At 42.7% G+C, this 24,166-nt stretch overlaps 1 protein-coding gene across 5 annotated transcripts in view; it reads right to left on the bottom strand.

Moving 5' to 3' along the window:
• Positions 1-24,166, bottom strand: part of PDE8A (phosphodiesterase 8A) — a 148,324-nt gene that overhangs the window by 42,389 nt on the left and 81,769 nt on the right. For all 5 annotated transcript variants that reach the window (XM_009089962.4, XM_030228349.2, XM_030228348.2 and 2 more), the window contains one exon: positions 355-411. In XM_009089962.4, the coding sequence (XP_009088210.2) occupies positions 355-411 (57 nt within the window). The remainder of the gene's footprint in view (positions 1-354; positions 412-24,166) is intronic.

Genomic DNA, 24,166 nt, shown 5'->3' on the forward strand with positions numbered 1-24,166 from the left:
TGTAATGAAATTGCAAGTTTGGTTGGCTTGGTATCAGTTTGATGAGATTGTGATTAAGAATTTTACTACCAGTAAAATACAAAATGAGGCACAAACTAAATTGATTACATGGTAACTGATAGCAGAAAAAATAGATAGCTCTGTTTTTATGAGCTGAGAGATGGTTAGAGAAAACAGGCAGAGGTTTTAGGATATCACATAGACAGAATGTCATTATAAAAATCTGTTATGTGCACATTATCTCTTGAGCAAAATTTTCTTTGAAGATCTCTATAATCTGAAAAGTTCCAGTCATAAATTTTACCATCCATGATATTTTAGAAATCAAGACTTCAGTTTGAACTGCTGTGTTACCTGAAGTTGATCTTGATGAAGTCTCATAGGGCCAAACTGCACATCTGTTACTGGTGCCTAGAAGAAAGAAGGGAAATTATTAATGAATAATACTTAAGGAAGAAGAAAAATTATCTCTGTTATCTCTCTCCTCCATGGGAAGGAGGGCAATGACCACAAGTTCTGTTTTTCACAACTGCTTCTCTTTTATATTATTAATCAAACTTCAACATGGATGACTCTTCAACTGGTACCAGACTACTTCTAAAGGAGTTAAACACATCAATACACAGACACATAAATACAGAGGGACACTAATGAGATTACACAGATTTGGTTCTTTGAAAATTCCCACCAGGAAAGCATCAGCACTTTCAAGGTACTTAAATATTTTTTACCTCTTGTCCCAGAAATAAAAGCTAAAAAGCAGGAATAACAGTGCTCCCCCTTCAAGATAGGAAACAAAGTCCAACCACTGGTCCTTGGAGTCACATGGACTCTTCAAAAGTAAGTGGAGTTAAGAAATCAGAAGAAAACAATCTTTGGCAATGCAGTAAATGTAAGATATCTCTAAACTGAAACATTAAAAGAAAAGGGCTGTTGAGCACAAAGGTGGCATTTTTACATTGTTCTTTTTCAAAATTAAAACTCACTCGAAGATCAGATTTATTGCTTTGCAACCTATAATTTTTCCAGTAAGTAGTTTCAAAGAATCATCAGCACATCCCACAGAAAAATCTTTTAGAACTGCACACTCCACTCTTTCCATGACCTTAATGCTCCATTGCTCAGCCCTAGGAGTATGTCATTTGTGATTTCATTTATTTATCAGGTTGGAAGTAATCACTGTAACATTAAATAAACAGCAAACATGACTCAAGATAAAATGGCAATACAGTGTCTACAAAAGCATGCCAAGAATCAGTGTTTGCCTGTCTTGCTTAAGTAGGCCTTAAAATGACATGGAGGGGTTTCAGATTTATTCAGTCATTGAGGTCAGATGAACTTAGTTTAAATACACTCCAGTCATTTCTTTTTTTCTGATCTTGAGACCAAAAATCTCTCTTCAGTAGGAAAACTCAAGCTGCTTTACTCTCCCCCTGTGGTACATCATCCAATTATTCAAAATCTGCACTAGAAAACAGCAAAGACTTTTGCTGATAGCACACAAGACAGGGGAGAATCCAGCTCTTTGCACCAGTGTTACTGGTTTTGCAGCACTAACAGTCCTGAATCAGTAAGATCAGCAGAGGTGCCTGAAGGACACGGAGAGAACCTGTCACCTGAGTAAAAGATACCTAAAAGATGGAGAGAACCTGTCACCTGAGTAAAAGATACCTAAAAGATGCCTTTTTGCAGTTACTCCTCTGTCCAGAACTGTACTTCAAATCAAACCTTGGACATTTTGTACACTCTACCTGGCAGCATAAAACAGTGAGTGCTCCATCACCAGGCAGTGGCCTGAGCTGGAAGGTTCAGATCCAGAGCTGAACCTCACTGGCAGCTGGGGGGATGAAGAACCCCACCTTGGACTATCAGCCCCAGCCCAAAGGGAATTTCTACAAATGAGATAAACACAGTATTGCCAGTTACTGCTTTTCAGATGCTCCTTTCTTTTAAGGAGTCTGTGAACGAAGAGTAATTGAAGTATTTAAAGGACTGAGCCTGAAAAACACTTTTCTGCCAGAAATCTGTGGCTGTTGCTGCAATGAAAATACCTGTCCATGCACCATTTATGCCTAAGTCACAAGAAGTGACCAGATGAGATAACCTGTCTTGTTACACATTAACTTGCTGTCCTGAGTAGAATCAAAGCCTTGGTCTGCATCTCATCTGGAAAATTTTGGTGAACTCCAGTTAATTCTTAATCCTGTTGAAATCTGCTCAAACAACTTGATTAATCATTTAAACTTTTTGTGTGCTGCAGGTAGCACTGAGAAGTAACATGCCAATTAAGTATTGTGTCAAAAACCAAGGCTTCAGAAAGGATTAGCAGAAACTCTCAACTATTGCTGAACTAAATGAGCTTTAAAAATACCTCTTAATGCTGCAAACTTACAACAAAACCAAACACAGCCAAAGCCCACATGTATAGTAACTGCACAAGCACATCTTTATTCACTGACACCTTCTTCTACTTCTCCCTTGGGATTTCTTTCCTAGGCGAAAAGCTCAAGTACATTTTCACATTGGCAGACACGACTTAGACATGTGCCAGCCTTCCAGGCAGGCAGAGATTGGGAAGAGTGTCTGAGAAGACAGAGGTAGAGCTGGTTGTGGGTTCCTGGAACTGACTGTGATCGAGCTGGCTCTGTTGCCAAAGAGCTGCTGACGCAGAGTCCGTAAGCGCAGCGTGCGTGACTGCGGCTCCTCAAACACACACACAGCACCTGCAGCCCTTTCACACCCTCCAACCCCTCAGCTACTGCTGGTAGCCCCTCAGATTTGCCCTTCTTACTTGAACACTGTATTTTTTTGTCCTGTGGAACCAGCCCTGCCTCTGGCACAAGGTGGGATTCACCCCAAGGCAAGGGCATAAGCTGTAAGTGATTGACAGCTGTCAACAGGGAAGGTCACGCACTGAGTGCTGTGAGCAGCTCAGCACTGGCCAGAAATGATCTCTGTGGTGTAGCAGCTGCATTGCAAACACTGAAACTGCTGATAGAAATAGTTCATGTTTCCAATGCCCTGAGAAAAGTGGACGTTGGGTAAATAAAAACAAGTGAAATAAGCTTTAAAAACACAGACCTACACAACTGTGACTGATCTGATTAAAGTACAACAAAGTCAGCCTTGACCCGATGTAACCTGGTAAAGTACTTCTTTCTATGAGTCATTCTTCATATTTTACCAGAACAGAACCTACAGGAATAGTCTGTTCATCACTGCTGGATTGTTTTTTCTTTCTTCCCACTGCTAGAGAAACTTCAGATGCTCAATGAATAAATGCAGAAAGGAATAAAGGGTGGACACAAAGCCAGCTTGATTCACATGCTCCCTTTGGTGATAAATTGCCTGGCTGGTGACAGGGACGGATCTAGGCAGCCTGTAGGTCTCCTGTTTGCTAGAAGTGGTGTATCCTGGCATTCTCCAAAATATCTCTTACCATTACCCATTAAAGAAGAGAGCACCCCTAAAGTTTTGGGCAGAACCAGCAGAACCTTCATGCAATACTCCTGCTACAGAGGTGCAAACACATTCCTTCTGGAGGCTGATTTTCTTAGGAGACCTCTTTGCTGAAGCTTTTGTGGGATGTTTTAAAGCAGAGCCCAGTGCAGCCCAAGGCAGCACTGAGCACTGCCCACCCATGGGAGGGGCTGCTGGGGAGCTGCTGGCTCCTGGAGGAGCAGGAATGCTCCCCAGACCTCCACAGCCCTCCATCCCTTCCTTTCAGCAGGAACTGTGCTGGTGACAGGAGTGGCTCCTGCCCTACCCATTCCATGCACAGCCCTGGCCTCCTGACAGTGCCTCTCCCCAGGGGCAGCTGACAGCACTCCTGCTCCTGCTGCTCTTCTTGCCTCTGCCAGGTGAGCACAGCTGCTTTTTCCTGCAGCTCACTGGAACAAAGAGGTGCCATGAACTTTTGCTGAATGGATTGCAGATGGAAGCTGCTGCTGGAGGGCAACATCTGCATTCAGTGGGCAGACAGTCAGAATCTCTGACTCACTGTAATATATGACAAATAACTACAGTGATTAGACACATGACTTCACTGCTAGTCCTAATGGAATACAGCCAGCAAAATGCATCATTTTCCTCAGATCAATGTTTTAAGATATCATCAAAATTTTTTATCTGATTTTAAAATACATACTCATATTTTCTACATATACTAGGTACATGATATGAATCTGCATGAGTTGACTCATCACAGTAAGAATTAACAGCCTTCATTATCAAGATCTGCTGGCCACAGGACTGTTAACATAAACCTAATTTTTGTAATTCTAAGAAAAAGAGAGATTCATTTTACAAAGAAAAAAACTCCTTTCTCTTAATCTACCATATTAGGCATAGATATATCACCCCAGAAAACATAGGCTCAAATGAACTGATAGATTTATACCATCCCCTAAACTTTTATTGATTCAGGTTCTATTTGCTGCAGAGATCTGACATCTGCATGATAATATACTTTCTCAGAAACCTTAGCCAAAACTTCCTGGATGCTGAAAGCTGGGAAATAAACAATTTCCTCCAAACTGGCATGACAAGGTACAGGATCTTGTCCTGCCAGGTCATACCAGCATGGTTCCTCTTTCTCAACAGAGAGAGGCGTTGTGACTTGTTGCAGCTCATACTCCTGGGCAAGAAAGTCTCCATGTTCAGGATCAAGTTTTCACAATTCACATTTTTCTTTGCTTATCATAACACTCATCCCTTTTTTGAAGCATATCAACACTAATCCTATCCATGTTTGTTTACCTACTTCTTTCTCCAAGAAAATGAACATATGTGAGTAGATGACTTAAGACTCAGCTTCCTATTTTCCATGTGCTTTCTGCTGGACACTGAACATCACTGTCCATGTATTCCTTGCACACTTTGGCAGCACTCTTTTGTTACCAACTCAACCTCAGTGCAAGTCACTTAAAATGCTGTCCAAGCAGATCTCCCTAACAGGCTCAGCTGTTCGGAGCATAAAATGAATTTTATAGCCCAGAGACTGAATTCTGGCCTGGTTAGCAAATCCAGAGCAATTCAAATACAATGAAAATATACTGGATTTACTTCAGTGTAAATGGAGTGGGAGTCTGGCTCTGTGCAGCTCTTTCTTTTGTTGTTTGGAGGCCACAACAGTTTGAATAAAGAATAAGAGAGAACAAAGTGTCCAAGGTTTCTGCCTTTGCTCAACAGACTCAAGGACAAAGGTAAACCTGGCCTTCAAAGACCCTGTGCTGCACAGAGTCAGTTTATTCTTTGCTGAAGTACCAAGACTGAGTTCTGAAAGGCAATTAAAATTTACCAAAACTGCTCTTCAACCTGGATGAAACCAGTTATTCCAGTCCTTGATATTATTTTCCTATTTCTGCTTCATAAAAGATGTAGACAAATGTCACAGACTCTGAATTCATAATGTAGCATCCTGACTCAGTGCTTTGATAAAATCTAGCATTTAGATTCATCTAAATCGTGTTCTCACTGATGCATCTCTCTCAACAAACGAATACAGATTTATATCTGTACCACAGGGCCAGCAGATCACTCAATGTTTTGTTCTGGTATAATTTTATTTTTATCTATTTCCTGGTTTAAATTGATTCCTAGAAAAATTACTTACAATGCTGCCATGTAACAATACAGCAGACAGTAAGTGATGGGTAACACACGCTCTCTTTTCTTAATCTTAAGTTTTAGTAGCTGTGTTTGAACCTGTTTTACATAAATCAGCTCTTGAGAGCCCAACTCTGGCCTCCAATTCACATCATTAGCAACATACAATTTTGACAGCTTGCAGTTTTTGTGAGAAGAAAAGCTCTATTGGGTGTTATGAGTTGCCAGAGCTCTCACATCAGGATGCTGGTCCTTCTCTCTGAGCATGTAACCAGCCACGGTACACACTTTCTTACTCCCAGTGAACTGGCAGCACCTTTCCTCCTCCCAAAATCCAGCAACTCTTCCATTACTCAGCCTGGGGGCAATTTTTGTGTTAACCCAGGTCCTGAGGAAGCCTCCCAGGACATTTCCACCCTGGTGGGACTGGGACTGCTTTATGGGACTGCCAGCACGCAGCGCTGAACACAAGGACTATCCAAGCTCCACCAGGGCTCTCCCTGGCACAGCTGATTTTTGGCTTGTGTTCAGCTTGCCACACATGCCAACCACTATTATATATGTTTGTTTGTTTGTGTTTGCCCCCTGCATTTCCTCAGTGCCATGAGTGAAGCCAAGTTAGAACAGAACTGCAGCAATGCTGTTGTGAAATCACACTCGCTGCCTTCTTACACACTTCAGACACAATCAAGAACTCCCACTTTCTACTGTTTATAAGTTCTCCCCTTATGCTTTACAGGACACTTTGGATGTCAAACTGCAAGCGTAGCACATGTTGTTTGGCTGGGAATGATTAACAATGCTGTCCCCAAGTGACTTGGATCATCCTCTGCACTGTGGGGAGGCCAGCATGGCCTCTGGCCCAGATGAGTGGCCCACTGTGGTCACGTTGTACAGTGACAGCAGAAAAAGCCAGCCAGCAGTCCCTGCCAATGGTAAAGGTCTGAACTTTTACACAGAACAGCCTGACCAACTGGGGCACGTTTTTAGGTCCTGATAGGGTATTGAAGTGATAAAATAAATGTCATTATCACTCATGCCTATGGAACAGATCTCCAGCCTTGAAAAGGGAGATTGCTGGTTTCATTTTGACATTTAAAGGAATTGAGGTGCTGAGGGGGAGAGACAGCTCCAGCCCCCCTAGTCCTGAGCCTGGCACCCCTGGGCAGGATGTCCAGTGCCCCTGCTTGCTGCCCAACTCACAGCAGCAGGCACTGGTCACACTGGGACCATGAGGCTGATACCTGGGAAACACCCACTTATTTCTGAAATTCAAAACTGAGTTGGTGATAATTCAAACAAGTTCTGTCACATCTTGGTAATCACAGCAGTACTGTAGGTTTCTAAGCTAAGCAGATACAATTCCTGCAAAGCAACTCTGCAAATCTCACACTACATACTTATACAAGAGTCCTCACTGCCAATGAATCACACAGCAAAAAGGGATGGAATACATCAGCCAAGTCAGAAAAAGAGAACCATTTACTCATTAATCCACACTGGCTTTTCTATCCAGTGAGAACAAAGTTGAATGGAAACCAGTCCTCATATCAAATCCAGCAAGTTGTATTTGCTGCTGCATCCACCTGATTCCAAGACCCCTCTTAGATCTGCATTTTATGCACAATTATACTGGGCTTGAAATTTAATCTAATTGTCTCTTTAGAAGAGAAAAAAAGTGAATCATACACTCCACAACAACAAGTGTGAATAACCTTAACATCAGTCTGTGCTTCATGGCTGTCATTTTGCCAAACCCTATTCTGACCAACCAGCCCAGAATTTAAAGTTCCCTTAGACTTCATAAGCTTGAGATTTGAGATGGCTCACTGGGGTCTTCATTAAGGTCCCACTCTCTGACTGAAAGTGCTGGCAAGAACTTCTCCATTCAGGCCAAATATGCACAGAGGTTTCTCTGGCTCTGGAGGCTGTGAGGTCTCCCCACATTGAATCCCTGGGTTGCTCACTGAACTATAGTCAACTATTTCTGTGTGGTGAGGGCATGCTGTGGAGCATCTGTAGTTATATCCTGCTCTAAGAGAAAACCAGCAGCTTAAATGATCTGGCCTGTACTTTAGAAGAATGTTTTAAACCCTATAATAATGGTTTTCTATACATAGGTTGCAGAAATTGACGCTTTTATCAATGCAAAAAAAAAAAGTAGTATGAACATTTTCAGCTGTTCAAACAGCAACAGAATGTGTAACATGCAGAAACTGAATTGCTTCAGATGAAGAAAAAACAAAGAGGTCATCTTTAAGGTGCTAGCACCTAATTCCATGTTTTATTGGTTTCTGACAAAATTCAAGGCGCAGCTACAACACCCTGCACTTCAGAGCAAATGTGCTGCAAAGTCAGGCACCCCTGGTGGGGTTGTGATTGCCTCTGTGAGATGGCACCTTATGGGCAGCTGAACAGCACATCTGGGTGGATATTGCAACTTGCTGAGTTTCAGCAGCTCTTCCCTTGGACTCCAGCAACCCTGAGACTCCTCTGTTTTCCCCCCTGCAACCAGGACCAGCCACGCTGTGTCTCACAAAATGCTGTAATGGCAGCCACATAAAAACAATGTGCCTAGCAACTCCCAGAAGGCTGAGAGTCTGCTTTCCTCTCCCCTGCTCCCCTCAGCTGACACAAGTCTGGTTATTCCACTGGCTGGGAGAGCTGTAACTGAGCTCTGGGGAGCAGCTCACACCTCGTGCACCAGCACTGCTAGAAAAGTTTCACTGTGCTGTCCTCTCTCATCTGCTGGCAGCAGCAACTTTTACCCAGATGCAAAGGCTGGCCAAGTCAACAGAGAAGAAATGGGTCTGTAAGCCTTGCAGGTCATCAGCCAAGACGTGCTCAAAATCAGAGCATTAAATGTATTGAGGTTCACATAACTCCAAACAAATCAATGCAGCCTTTGGCTTTGCCAACACCTTTGTCAAACGGCAAAGGAACTTCTCACTCGTCTGCTCTTGCCTCAGGTGTATTAATTTTACAGGCAGGCTGTGGCTGACTTTCCATCCCCCAGCTTGAGCAGACACTTCAGTAAAATACAACATTCTTCTGGCCCCGAGGGAAATTCTTCCTGCCTGCATTTTAACAGTTGAACTGCACGGTACTCTGGGAGACTTAAATATGTCACAGTAGTGCTATTGTTTAATATTATTAAAACTGCTTGCTCTCTTGTGATTCTGCAAGATCCTGAAGTATAGCAGTAAGTGCTAATCTGTTTCCTATCTATCAGATAGTTCTCTTTTTTTCTGGTGGACACCACTTACTAATTTTATTTTAGAGAGGATTAAAGATGCATCAGAATACAACAGAACTCCATTATCAGTTTTCATTTTTTTCCTTATGAATATGAATTTCAGTGACAGTTTTCTTTGAACCATCTGGATTTGAACAGACTCATCTGACTAAAAGGAAGTTCCAGTCTACCAGGAAGTTTTCCAGCTACTTTATGCCATACAAACTTTTCATGGCTTGATCTACCAACACTGCAATTGTCACAAAAAGACCAAGCAAAGCAAGAGAGTACAGCCCAAAAATAGCATAATTCAGTCAGCAGATCTGCTAGGCTTCCTAGAAGATCTCCATTTTGTCCTAAACCTCCATTTGTTAAGGAATAAACTTGCTTTTCTATTGTCACTAGTGACACATTTTGTGTGCTGACAGCTCAGCCTTTACTGACCACAGTAATCCTTTCTGCCTGCTGCCATCTGTTATCTTTACCTCACATATCTCCAGCCTCTGCACAAGTGGGCACCCTGGGTGTGCCAGTTCAGTCCTCCAAGACTGGATGGTGACAGCACAAAGCTGCCTCCTTCTCCTCCTCCTTCCCTATTCTCCCAGCCATTTCCCACACACAGCATCTTCCCACAGCTCACCCAGGTGTCTGGGAACCTGCTGGACACCACCAGAATTCTTTAAGGTTCAAGGGGTGTGCTCTGCCCACCTTCAGGGTGCAAAAGCTCACCTGTGCTCTGTCCAGTACCCTGCCTGGGAGCTGCTCTGAGCAGCAACAAAGGTGCTTTCTCTCAGATGGGATTTTGCAGGTAGGATAAATGCAAAGTCAGTGGGACAGCAGCCAGTAGAGCAAAGGAGAAATGTTCATTACTGATAATAAACATAACTGTATTTTTGCCTGTTGAGTACATGTTTCTCAGACTGAGTGGAACTGTCAATTGACACTTGAGAAAAGCAAGAGGAGTTCTTGGCAGTCAAACCTTTTCTAAATAGGGAACTTTGTCTCCAACAAATGAAGACTTGAGACTGCAGGCATATTCAAGATGTCTTAAAAAAAACAAAAAGAGGAAATTCACAGTAGAACATTCTTTTTTTTCACCCTAAGGTTTAGCATTAATTTTGCTTGTTCACAGCTATAACCAATGCAACAGACTAACTTCAAGTTTTATGATAAGGAGGAAAACAGACAAAAATATTTAAGAGTCCTGGGCATCCCTTTCTTTTGACCACTAGGAACTCCACTGGCAGAGTGGACGAGGGACTGGCTTCCCCTCATACAGATCCCTCTTCATTCCTGAGGACCTACAGGGCAGTTTGAAACGTGACACCCGTTCAGTAACACACAGCACTTCTGCCAGCCCACAGGGCTCGTTCAACATCACAGCCTGGGATGGGATCAGGGGTTTTTTCCCTTAAGTATAGAACCATTTTACAGTTGTGCCAATCCCCCTAACTCTGCATGTCTTTAATGAAGTGGGATTTTCATTATGATCAGAACTGCAATTAAGTAGAATTTATTGGAACAAAGCAGGTTTTCATTGTAGTTTTCTTGTAAATATAATTTCACTCTATCTGGATTTGTGGTAGGCACACACCATTTTATTTCATTTGAATGAAAGAATCTGTGTAATTATACTGTTATCTTTGATACAAAGTAACCTCTGCATCTTCTGCCTACGAGTATCATTTCCTTCACAAAAGAACTGCTGGATATGCCAAAGGAGATGCTGCTGGTACAAAATAAATTATTATTATGATTTTCTCCACAGAAACACAGAAGCAATCAATACATTACCAACTGCTAGTAAAGTTTCTCAGTGTTAAAGCTGGGGCAAGCAAGGCCCCAGCACAGGAGTCTCCCACAAGGCAGCTCTTTAACAAACAACCCATCATGAAAGAAGCCCATAAAGCACTCTGACATTGCAGTCCTTAACTGGGAAACAAATCCAGCTGGGTATCAAATATCCACTTAAGTCGAAATCCTGCCCTGCTGTCCAAATACACTCTCTCCAGGTACCATGTTAGCATTTCTAAATTGAGTACACAGGCCATAATTATCCAGATAATAATCTATCCATGTCGAATTGCCTCAGATAAATTATTTAACCTTGAGATTTCCAGGAAAGAAAGATAACATCTGGAGATACCTGCATCAAATACTTTTACAAGTTGCATGGCATCAGTGAAGCTTTGTCACAGAGAGCTGCTGCAGTCACAAAGTTTGAAAGATTTGCAAGGATCTGTAACGTGGGGGGTGGGGGTAAGAAGAGAAGATGCAAAACCACTGAGTAAATCTTTACTGTAAACACGTGCTCACCTGCAAACTGCCAAGCATAAGTGCTCTATAAACCATGGAGGCTTATAAGCACTGGCTGAAAGGTGCATTTGGTCGAGCAGAGGTGGACTTTTCATGTGTCAATGGAAGAGACATTACAGAACAGTGCTTGCCTTGCCTATAATGAGAGTGAGTGTCAGAATTTTTTTTCTCAGAAGCTTTATCAGACTCCTCAGGTTCCCAGTCCTCAGACCCTTGGGTGGGCCCTTCCACAGTCCTGTCTGAACAGCAGCACCATGTGCTGCCTCTGAAACAAGCAGATTCTCTGCTCCTCCCTGCATGGACTGCAAAGTCTGAGCCAAGCCAAACCAAGACTAGAGGAGCAAAAACAACTTCACAAATATTAGGATCAGCAGGTGCCTATCACCTTCTGCACAATTTTATTGACACCTGAATTTATCTGTCTCATCTAAAAAGGTCTGATGTTTCAACTGAGAGTGGCACAAATGTTTTATAACAGGAATCAGTGGTGGAGCTGTGCAGAGGTGGCTCTCCTGTCACAGGGAACAGAGCTCCACACGGCACTTTCAGCCAGGCAGCAACACCCTCATTCCACTTGGATAACAGTGATGAACTAAAAGAAGGAGCACTATGGAAGAGAGAGGCTCCACTTACTCATTAAATAACCAAATAGTGTCCACCTATGCACAACCCCCATAATTAGTTGCAAGGAAAGCTGGCCTCAATCCAAAATCTCCCTCGAGATCTGAATTCTGGCATTAACCAAGCCTGTCTAATCTGTTTTGCAGCTACCCAGAATATGTTCCTCACTCTGCTGGTTTTTCTAAGGAGAGGATGCAGCAGCCCTGGGCCTTCTATTGGGAGTGTGAAAGCTTTATGCCAAAGAGCAAACAAGAGAAAACAGACATTAAAGTCCTGTCTGCCGACACCATTAGCAAGTTCACAGTCACCATTTCCTTCTTCCTCCCCTGCACCAAGTGCTTCTTCCCAGACAGTGATCCAGACTGCTGATAGCTCTGGCTGGGAGCTTTTACCAGAAATTTTAGCAGGAAATGTTGATTTGCAAACCTCGGTGTCCTCCCTTGGGGAGGATGGACACTGGATCCCCATGACCAACCTGTGGGGACTTGGACTTCCTCAGACCTGCCTGCACCAGGCAGAAGAGAAACTCCTCTGTATCTCCAGCAGAGCTGGGTAAAAAACCAACTGTACTCACTTATTTTTCTTTTGCCTTTTCCCCCAAGCTACGAAATACTAGGAAGAACGTCCAAAGCAAACAGAAAAATTCTGTTAATGAAATATGCAATTTAGTGCAGTTTCATGGGCTGACTCTGAGATTAGCCAGACTTGTAGGACAAAAAACGTAGCTGGAAATTCACAAAACTAGAATGAAACAGAAGTATTGCTTTGCATAAAAATTATATTGCATTTCTAGAAACCAGTTTAATAGGAAAGATAGCCTGTGTGAATCAGTAAATATAACCCATTACAAATAAATTAAATACAAAAGATAAATAGTTTTTTAGTATGAAGTGTAATGTCTCATACATAAGCAACAGAAATGAAAAACCAGACTCACTTTATTAACAGTTCCAATAAAACTATGGTAAAACCATAGGTTGCTTTGAGAATTAAAAAATAAAAGTAAACATATAAACTTACTGAAGAATTACATAGATCTGACTCTTAAAAAGTTTATTACTCAGATATTTCACCTGATTACTTTTTCTTCCTCTATGAACTTTGAGCATAAGTCTGTAATTACTAACTATAGATGCAGGAGAGAACAGTGTCCTTTTTTATGAAGTTTTTCTCAATCCTGGGAAATTTCAGTTGACTTGTTTTATGTGTTTGCATGTTCCTATAAGCCAGGACAAATGTTCTTACCACATTCCTATTTGTGTGGTTCGCAGCTTTTTCTGCATCTCTTTTGTCCTCATCCTCTAAAGACAAAACAAATGGTGTGCTGCTCAGTGTTGAACTTTATGATTTTAGTAATAGCTTGCAGCAGGAATATATTTTGACTAACTATGAGCCACTACCACGTACGGTCTGAGCACCTACCATGGAACAGCACAGTTCTAATTATTTCCTTCTCTGCTTAATTTGAACCAACATGTCGTACTCTGGATGACTTCAGCATATACTGTGAGACACATAATTTAATCCAGTTATATTCTCTAATCTAATTTTGCTAAGAACTTTCAAATATATTCCAACAAAAAAAAAAAAAAAAAAAAAAACCAAAAAAAAACAAAAAAAACCACCCCTTATGTGAAACAGCAGGAATACATTAGAGGTGGCATCAAACCACTACTCCATTAGACATAAATTACTCACAGTATGTTCCCCACCAAAACAGAGTAACAAAATTTGTAGGCCACAGTATGAGGCTGTACCCAGAAATACTTTCCAGATGAAGCAAGCAAGATTTGCAGTGGTTTTGTGACAATTTCCTGCGAGTGGAAGAGGTTATCTGGAGCATTTGCTGCTGGGATTCTGTGTCCTTGCACATCTCCTTTTCTGAGCTCCACAGAAAGCCAAAGAGGGCACGTGTACAAACCAAGGTCCATCGTGACTCTGTGTCCTTCCCTCTCTGCCCAGCTGGCCCTGAATGCTGAGTAATTGATCACCTGGGAGTTCCTTTGTCAGACAAATCCAACAAATCCACTGCCAACCAACTGTGTGTGGTACTCCAGCCTCATGCCCTTATGTATTCTTAAATAACACAGCCCTGCCATTGCTACCCACGTGCTCCTCAGGAAGGAAGTGAAGCATGGCTTGCTTGTACCATAAATGAATACTGCTTACAACATTTAAAACTAATTCAAAATTTTTTACAAGATAAACATGCCCATGTTAGGTAAGATATTTTTCTGATACTGTAAATATGAAGGCATGGGTGCCACAACTCACACTGCACATATTACATTTCTACTTCAGACCAAGTTTCAAGACAGAATTTTACAGTGTTTATGACAGCTTAATAGCTGAACTGATTTTGCCTTGCAATTATGCTGCTCTGTATTTTTAGCCCATTCTATTTTTTCCTAATCTGCATGGCACATAGGGCATATGGAATTACCAGGTCTGCCATTGGACTGCCTTACCATTTTCTTCTAGAGTAAGAATAATCTCTTGGCTCTGCCAGTCAAAGAAAAACACTTCTTCCCCCAAGTCTGACTTTGAGAATTAAGCTAGAGCCTTTGCAAGCAGCACTATGCAAATCAATGCTTCCCACATAAGAAGCTTTTCAGAGTCTGCAGCAAGAAACACCTTCTGATAAGTATAGACTTATTTTTTGCAGTACATGATAGCATACTTTCAGAAATGTTCCATTATTTCCACTTTTTCTGTCATATAAGATTATTTTCATTTTCTTTTAAATCTAGTTACTACAATTCTGTCACTGCAGTGCCAGCCAGTTGTTTTCTCAACTCAACCCTCCCAGTCTCATCTGAAACTCTCTCAGCTTCATCTGGTTAGAAAAACTTGTGTCCCTTTGACTGCAAACCACTGGCAAAGGTGAGCATTCATTTCACTGCCATCTAACACAAGGCTGAACAACTGGAGCCCCAAACTGATCATATCAGCACTCAGGGAGTTAGAGGCAAACATCTGGAATTTATTTGTTAGAAATAAAATGAATGACATCTTTTCAGCAGTTTTGGCTTGCACCTGTACTTATAAATCTCCATGAGGGCAAGTTATGAACACATTTAACCAGGAGCAGCAGGCAGAGGCTCAGAGTTTGAGCTCTTTGGCTTCCCTGCCAAGGGCCCCAGGAGAAGCTCGGTACTCGGATGCCCTGGTGGCACAATTTGCTGAGCTCTTCCCCTGCAGGGTAAGGAACAGACTGTCTTGGACTTGCTGGGCCCCCCAGGCTGGCAGAGCCCACCTGCAGACAGCTCTGCAATGGCATGGGGGGCACAGCCCCCCTGGTGCCCTCTCCCCAATAACACCGGGGTCCATCCAGCCCTACAGTCCATGCAGGCAATGGGGAGCTTTGTCCACCTTTGCCACGGAGGAAACATCACCCTGAAGGTTATTTTTGTTGGCTGTAGCACCATTAGAGGTTCAAACCTGGCAGCATCTCTGATGGGCAATGGAAAAGAGCACAGGAGAAATGTAAGGGGACACTCCTGCCAACAGAATAGTAATGGGGGAAGGGGGACAGAGGTCAAAAGAATCAAACAGCAGCAGTGTTATCTGATGGGAAGGCACAAAGACACAGGATGAACCTCAGAGAACTTGGAGAGCAGGGAGCAGGGAATACACAGAGAGGAAGAAGGGCAGAAGAGAAACAGAGAGAAACCCCTGCCATTGTTTGGATGAAGTGCCACCTTTGCCTAGGCACTGAACTCATTGTCTGCTGCTGTCTGCTCACCTGCTTCTTCCCTGAGCCCCCTCAGCACACAGGGCTTGCTCCCAGCTGGAAGGTGACTGATGTGGGTCCTGCACTATGGGCAGGTCTGTACCAGGGACTAGATCAACTTCTTTATTTCCATTTGTGTACAGTGCAAGGCTTGCAACACAAGGGTTTGACTGACTGAAGTGCAAGTCAACCACATCTTATCCAACCTGGCAGCCTGTCTTGGAAAATGTTCACGTTTGGCATTGGTATGATTTTATTGACAAAAATGCAAGCCCACACCTGGAGATGTAAGGCAGATTCTCCCAGGTACCCAAGGCTGGGTACCACATCCAGTCCATTTCTCTGCATGCTGACTGTGGGCCCCATTCTGGATGCAGGATGCTGCAAGAACAGGAACTTGGTGTTGCAAGGGAACCCTCTTATATTCCTTTCTCATTATAATGGAAGATACTCAAGGCAAACAGCATTTTTGTCTCTGCAGAGACCCAAGCACCAAGATGTCAGAAATGATGACAAGAACTCAGCATTTCAATGAGGTGCCAGCCCACATGCTCCACACTCAGTACTTCACACATTCAGACTATTTCCAGCTACTGCAAGCATCAGTGAGACACTGAAACAAAACTGAATTTAAGAAAGGCAGCAAGCAAAACGTTCTGGCTCAACCTTAATAAAAACCTTTAAAAAATAAAAAACTCAATGCCTCCAGTGGTGGGATAGTTCCTATAAATCACTCCAGCATACCCTGTAGTTCTGTCATCAGATACTCCTGCATTTTTTCAGTGCTCTGCAAGTTGACTCCAAATGTTCTACGTTGTGGGATTTTTATTTTTCTGGTATTTGGGTGGGTGAGGGAAGGGAGGGGCAGGGGGAAGTGTTTTAGGTTTGTTTTGTTTCTTTGGAGGGGTGTTGTTTTGTTTCAATAAAGGATCTTAGGAGAATCCTTACAGAAACTTTTCATTAAGTGATCAAATGCTCTTTGGAGAAAGGAAAAATTGAATTTCAAGACAGAGCAACACTAAATTGTGGGGAACCCCTTGGAGTATGACAGACCTACAGAAGAGAGGGGAGGACAAGACTCAGCTAAAGGACACAGTGTACCCTATTTCACCAAGGTTGGGTGGGCTTTCTAACAACAGCTCCCTCTTGCTATGCATGACAGGAGGCCAAAATGACAATGTTGGTGTTATCAATGAAAGCACCCCAAACTGTCTGGAAGACCTGTTGAAAAAAGGTCTGCTCTGCTCATGGCTGGTGCTTGCCCAAGTGGAAGTTAATGACCCTGTGGCACTGCCAGAAGCAAGCCAAAAAGGGAAGGGGCTCAGCCCCTGGCAGTGTCAGCAGCCCTGGGCTGCTGCTCTGGCAGAGTTACTGATGAACACCTTGCTGGCAGCCCCTCTGCCTGCACAACTACAGCAGCAGCATGCTGGGAGTACCTGACAGAGGTGTTTTCACACATACATCACACAGCACCACATCATAAGCTATTTCAGGCTGCTTCAGGAAGCTGCTAACATAAACTCATGGAAAAAGATCCAAAAGCCATTAAAAACCCCCACAGCCTGAAACAAGTACTTTATCACTGCTCCATGTTTGAACTGTCAGCTTCATCCCCTGGCAAGCAGGCAGCTCTAGTTCACAAGTGAACACCTACTTTATTTACTCAGCTCTGCTGCATTTCACCCTGCATCCTGTCTGCTGGGTGCATCCGGCTCCACGGAGCTCCACGCAGCAAAGCCTGAGCATGAGGTGGGGGAGCTGCTTTCCACAAGCCAAAAAACAGGAAATTTGATGACATTGTTCAGTGAGCAGACGTCAGCAGAGAGTGATACAAAAGAGTAAACAACTTCCTAGCAGCAGCAGACAAATGGGCCGGAACTACTGGAATCCTGTGATGTCTGGTGTGTTTTGCATGAAAATTACTTTTTCAATGAAACAGGGAGAGATCTTGGGCTGATGCAAGCAGGAGCTGCTCCTTAGAAATCTAGGAACCACACCAGTTTTGTCTGCTCAATATCTAACTCCAAGTCCTTACCTTTCTGATCCTGAAAACACAGTTTTTGAGAATTCCTATTGTTGACATCCTACATATTTTGCAAACACTCTCATTATTTTAGAGCACACAAAAAGTTGATTTGAGTAGAAAGGGTAAATTTCAAGTAAGTATGGAAGGCAGTACCAGCAATGCAGGTGCCACTTCATTATGATCGTGCTACCATCAGTCTTGAATACACAATGGATACATAGACATATAACCTATGAACTTGTGTAAATAGTTTCATATATGGAAGCACTTTGCTGGTGGAACCACACAGCAGGTATGACATCTCCCTTTTGGATTTCAGTGTTTGCTTTGTGGAATCTGCTCTCATATTTTACAGCTATGGGCAAATGTCAAATGTGATCTGAAAATTTAACCTCTCAGGTAGGCATACAAGGAAGGTTGTTCAAAGCCAGGTTACATCAGGCAGGAAGGAAATGCAAGGAAAGACTTTTCTGCTCCAACAGAATGCCATTCTGCCCATCTCTGTCCAGTCTCTTAACTGCAAGAAGTCATATTTGACCAGTGACCACAAGCATGGAGCTTCACCAAGGAATTCCAATCAGCTGTGTCGAGAAAGAAAACCCTGGAAAAGCTCTCCTGCCTACACATCTGCATGTAGAGAGACCACCAAGGCATGTAATTTTGCCATTTGTGCTATCCCTTTCAAAGGAATATAGAGAAATTAGGTCCTATTCTGAGCTAGTTCCTAAACTGTTGACAAACAAGTCAGACCAGGACTTAGCTGGGGCTTTATAGCCTGGAAACATCTGGGGATCCTACAGAAAATACACAGGGATGTTCCCAGGGGGATGCAATTCAGTAGGCACCAAACCAAGGACACTCATCTCATCCAGGTATCCCTCTAGCCAAAATCTAACCAGTACTGACTCCTAAGACAAAAATTAGCAGCTAAATTTAGAACTGTCCATGAGACTGCCCTACTCCCAGTAACAGAGAGAGAGAACAACAGGAAAGAGCCAGATGCTTCTCAGCTCTCCTTGCCAAATTCTCCTCTCTTTGGAGACAGAAAATCGTGGGGAGGAAGACACACCAATAACCATGTCAACAATGCAGTCAAATGACAAGGCAGGCACACTGGGCCAAGTCTCTCTGCAGTATAACCAGTGATTTGGGCAAACTTTGTTCTTCCTAAATCCTGGCAAGTAGCTAGCTACAGGCTAACAAACAGCTAGACAAAAATAAATAAACACATGCACTCAAAAAGCAACAAATGCAAATAAAACCCAGCAGGTCTATAAACAAAACAAAGCTGTTTTTCACTCATCACTCTACCTACATCAGAATCTTCCTGGCTTCAATTAATTTGTTATTTCAGCAGAGTATGAGTTTGCACCAGTTCTGTCATTCTTCATTGACTCCTCGGTTTGAATGTAAGAATTCAGAGCTTGGGAAACTAAGCCCTTTGCAGCTAATCATTCCCAATCCTCTTCTATCTTTGCTTACAAGGTGAAATTAGAAGTACATACATCACTAGCAAAAACTTCCAAGAATAAGCAAATCAACCTGGAGGAACTCCAAAGTGTTTATCAGAGTTATATTCATATTCACCTGGGTGTGCCAGCAATGTCAAGAAGTCAGTCCTGTCAGGAGACAGGTTTTCTGCAAACCCCAGATGGCTTCAGGATGATATCATTGTTTTGCTATAACTCCCTTTCCAACGTTTCACTGCCCCAAGGCTTGTGGCTAGGGGAAAAGACCTTGCTGTGACCTGCAGGAGCAGTGATGGTGGTGCTGTGACACGACCTGATGGAGATACATCACTGTCCAAGCCTGCCAACCACACAGCCCTCTTATTTAGGGCCTTCCATTGTTAGGTTCTGATTTGTACCAGGGAGGTGACCAAAGGCAGGCAGCATGTGGTTTTAAATGAAATGAAACCATGCAATCCCATTGTGGGCAAGCACAGCATGGGAAGGGTGGGTGGCTGTGCTGAGCATTCTGTGGATGGGGTTAGTTACTAACTCTTCTCTACAGGATCTGGCATAAAGGACAGCAATTTCTACAGGAATTCCTCCCCCCTTCAATGGTCTGAGGCCCCTGACTAGCAGGTATGCCACAAAACACAAAATATTTTCCACTAATCTCCACAAGGCCATACTGCTAAGATTGATTCAGCAGCCACTGTTTCCTGCTTTTAACTCCTTTTAAAGTTCTCTGCCTGGGATCTGTCATTATCCCCCATGTTCAATTAAATTTCTAGGTATAATTTTATTTCATGGAGGCATATTTTGTAATTTTACTTCCTCAGTGTAATGTAAAAGCACCTTTTAACAAGATTAAATTAGTAATAAAAACCCAGCCTGGGTTTAGAGGGGAGTGAACCTGAAGATGACTAACTATGGTATTTCCCCAATTTCCCCTATTTCAGGTCACTTTACATTAAATTAGCAAATTGACTAAACTGAAATATGTTCTGATATAAAAAGAGTTCTTGTCAGGAAAAACAAGAGCTCCAAGAGTTTGATGCACCTACCATGTGCCCATCCACAAAGGGGAATGTGTTTCTTACAGGATCACTGCACAGTGGTAAGCTTTGTTTCTGCAGAGATTTTGACATATGGCTGAAGCTAGACTTAAATTAGAATATTCCTCTTTGAATTGAGAAATGATCTTTCTGTGCAAATGAATAGTGTATTCAGTGTGAATAAAGCTTCTGCTATTGCACAGTTCATCTTATCTACTGATGTAATTTCCTCTTAGCTTCTTCTGTAAGATTAATAATCACCATACAGCCAAAGAGGTCATACACTAGGAATGTATACTTAAAAATTCTTCAACATCACAGAAGAGTTGGTACAAAAAAAAAAATCTATGTTTCTGGCTACATGAATACACTGAATGACTTGCAAGAACATGATGTTATGCCATTTAAAGGTGGGGATAAAGAAACCTGTCTGCTCAGGGAAAAAAGACTCTAGACTGCAAGAGAAACACAAAAATTTAAATTAGGAAGGAAAATCATGAATGAACAGTGAACCCAAGCTTCCTAAAAAATGGGGCACAGATAAAGTAACCATGCTAATATAGGTAACAGATCACACACACAACCATCATTGTTTCATTTATGGATTCAGAAAATTTCTTATTTCATCCTTGATAAGGTAATTCTTGTTCTAAAACTGATTTCCAGGAGTGACTTCTCTTTGACTGGACACAACAGAAGCAGGTCCTGCACACAGTTATTTGAGGACCCAATTCCTTGATGCACAGACACTCCAAGGATCCCCACTTACCTACCCAAAGAGCAGAAAAAGGAAAACATGCAGGTGCAGAAAAACTGATGTTTTTAAACTTATTATTCCCTCCTCAGATTTGAGGGTTGGTTAGTTCATAGAGGTAAAGGACTTGTTATTTTCCTTTAAGTGGAAGCATTTAAAAACATTTTAAAAGCCACAAATAAAGGTTGTAAACCCTGTTATGGTAGCTGCACAAGCTACAGCTGCTGAGCAACAGCCCAACGTAGTTTGAGCAGAACTTGTGGGAGGGATTGCAGGCACACACAGCTGGACACAGAGGGTGGATCTGACAGTCCTAACCAGCTGAATCCCAGTTTATAGGAAATGCCTAGGGAAAGCACAGGCACTGACTTCCATGGAATTTATTTTGTTGAAAAGCAAGGCTCTGCATGTCCAGCACACAAATGTATCTTATTGCAACCAAGAGAATTTTAGTTAAGCTTGTGCTTAAGTCCTTGCTGAAACACAGCTTGGTGTTGCACACAAGTTTACAACAGACATTCATTTTCAATCAGACAACCCAGACATTGTAGGAATTACATCTTACTCTCAGGATTGCACTTGGACTGATTTTGTCAGTCCCCAAAGAGAGAATTCCACTGTTTATTACAAGAGCTGGGATTAACTATGCACTCTAGTAAACACACTAGAAATCCTAGCAGGATGTAACTGCATAATTACACTTCTCACAGATATCTCAGAACAAAATACAAACCTCAGTTAGTGCTTACTGACACCCCCCAGAGCATTCAAACTCATAAATGAAGTCTTTGTAGATTTATAAACAGATAGAGGAAAGTTTATTGGAAAACAACAGACTAGCCACACTTACCACACTTAAGCTCAATGAGGTTCTGGCAAACTAGAAAATATAAAGGAAATAGTTGCATAATGCCTAATAACTGCTTAAAATGGAAAAAATGTTCCTTTTATCTTGGCTTGTTCTAAGGGGATGGCCAGAGAGTACAACACTGCTTCAATGTGAAACCATGCCTATGACCTACTGCAGCTTTTAAAAGCTGTGTGCATGTCCTGTACAGGACCAGGTTAGCTTTGAGCCATGTTGAAAAGAGAGCAATTTCTGTTTGCTGGGAAGCTGTGGTTTTAACTTAATAGTTCAAAAGCAGTACATTGACTTTCCTGCAACTCCTGCAACATTCAAGGAAAATGGAGTAAGTTACTCTGAGGAGAACAGGAAATAAATCTATACATACATTTATATCTCTAAATCTATTTAATACTGATAAATTTGTATTCCATTTATTTGTTCTCTGATGTTCTATACAACAAACAGCTACTGAAAACTACCAAGAAACTGTCATTATTGTATACTTCCAAATCTTCCCAGTTTCATTTACCCCAGCTTCTGGAAGGTGTTATCATTGGAGCACCAAGAAGGCAATGAACAAGGTCTTTGTTTCTCCAAGGGGAATCTTTGTGGAGAGCACTCCTTGGTATTGGCCCTGCTCAGGAGATCTGAGGCATGTGCTGCTCCTCAGCACACCTTCCCTCAGAGTTACAGTGGGCCTGTTTCAACAGATACATCAGAAACAAAAAGGTAAATGTAGTCCTGGCCTACACAGCCACAGCTCTCACAGTCCTGTGTCTGAGCTGTCCCAGCAGAAAGCTGTTTTATACCATATAAATAGGTTTTGAGTGTCCACAAACAATAAATTAATTTTTTTGCATTGCAATATTATTCTTTATATTGCATATGCCAACCATAAAATTCAGGCTAACATAGACCTGGGTTTTTAATTTTCATGCTAAGAAAAACACCTCCAGTACTTCTGGTCTTGAACCTTGCATTTCTTGTTAACTTCAGCTCCATGTTTTCTGAGGCAAAAGTGCTTTTAGTGCACCAACTGTTTATTGCAGTTTATTGCTGCTACCATCACTCAAACAAGCCTAATTAAGTGGGATCAGAATATTACATTAATGAATATGAGTAGTGGTAGCAGCAAAGACACCCCCAAGTGAGGACCTGACCCTTTTGACTATTATTTTGGAAGCTGAACTTTTCACAGCTGCCACTATGTTTCATGGCCAACAGCTCTATGTGTGCTATAAAGCTCAAGACTCCCTAACAGATGATATTAAAACTAACAGTCCTTAAAAATAAGCAAGGCAACAATGGCAACTCACAGGCTCAGCATCCATCTCATCATCTGTTTACACTGGAGAGCTAAAAAGTCACTATTCATTATTTCACTGCTTTTGCAATGATCAATCCCTAGATTTCAAATCAATTTTAACATGGATGGTGAGGCTTTAGTCCTTTAGCTTCTGCTGTGCAGCACCTTATTCCTTGAAAGTCAGGGCAAAATAACAAAATTGGCAAACCTGATCCAAACTGGAAACTACCTTGGAATATTCATTCTGAGTGAACTGTAGCAGAAATCCTTAAGGCACAGCTCCACACACCCTGCAGCATTTCTAGCAGATAGGAAGGAGCAGTCAGCACAGAGCCTGCCTGAGGGATGCAGGAAAGCATCAGATGCTGTCACTGCAGAGCCCCCAGAGAGCCTTCCAGGGGCTCTGCTTGGAACACAACTTGCAGTGCTTGTGTGAGTGAGCTCTTGTTTTGTCCTAACTCCACACATGACTTAGCAATTGCATTTTCTGGAGTGCCCCCAGAGCAGCAGGGTGCAGTTCCTGGGGTCAGGACTGCGGCAAAGCCTGTGCTGCCAAGCCCTGGCTCAGCAGGGACCCTGGGGATGGGTGAGACCAGAGAGGCCCCTGGTCCCATCCTGTCCTCCTCCAGCAGGTTCAGCAGCACTGCCCTTGCTCCTGCTCAGGGGGGAGGAGCTGCTGAGAGCTGCCATCTCCCAGGAGGGGAAAAAATGTGAGGAGTTCCATCCGACCAACACTTCACCGGTGACAATAAATTCCTGCAGAAGCAGAGTTGTGGGGCAGTGGGGAAGGCTCACCTGACCACAGGCTGTGCTTTGGTTCGTGCTGGTGAAGGCACAGCAAGCCCCAGTGCCTGTGTGAGCCTGGGGGCCAGCAATCCTGGCTGACACACAGGGGACTGAAGATGCCTCAGAAACATATTTTGAAAGGCTGTCTCAAAGCCCCAAAATGCCACATAACCCAAGTACAGAACAAGATATCAGAGCTAAACCAAAATCATGTATTTTTTCTATACTAGTGACTAACAGCCAACTACTTCACTGTATAAATATTACCCTCAGCTCAGCCAGATTTGAGCTCTCCCTCAGCTGCAGAACTGCAGCACCCAGGAGTCTCCCCTTGAGCAGGGATGCCTCTCCAGCTTTGATTCCTTAGCCAAGAGAGCCTTCCCTGCCCAAGGCAGAGGGATCCCCTCAGTGAGTGACTGGCAGCACACTGAA

This window comes from Serinus canaria, chromosome 10, assembly GCF_022539315.1.
Source record: "Serinus canaria isolate serCan28SL12 chromosome 10, serCan2020, whole genome shotgun sequence".
Lineage (NCBI taxonomy): Eukaryota > Metazoa > Chordata > Aves > Passeriformes > Fringillidae > Serinus > Serinus canaria.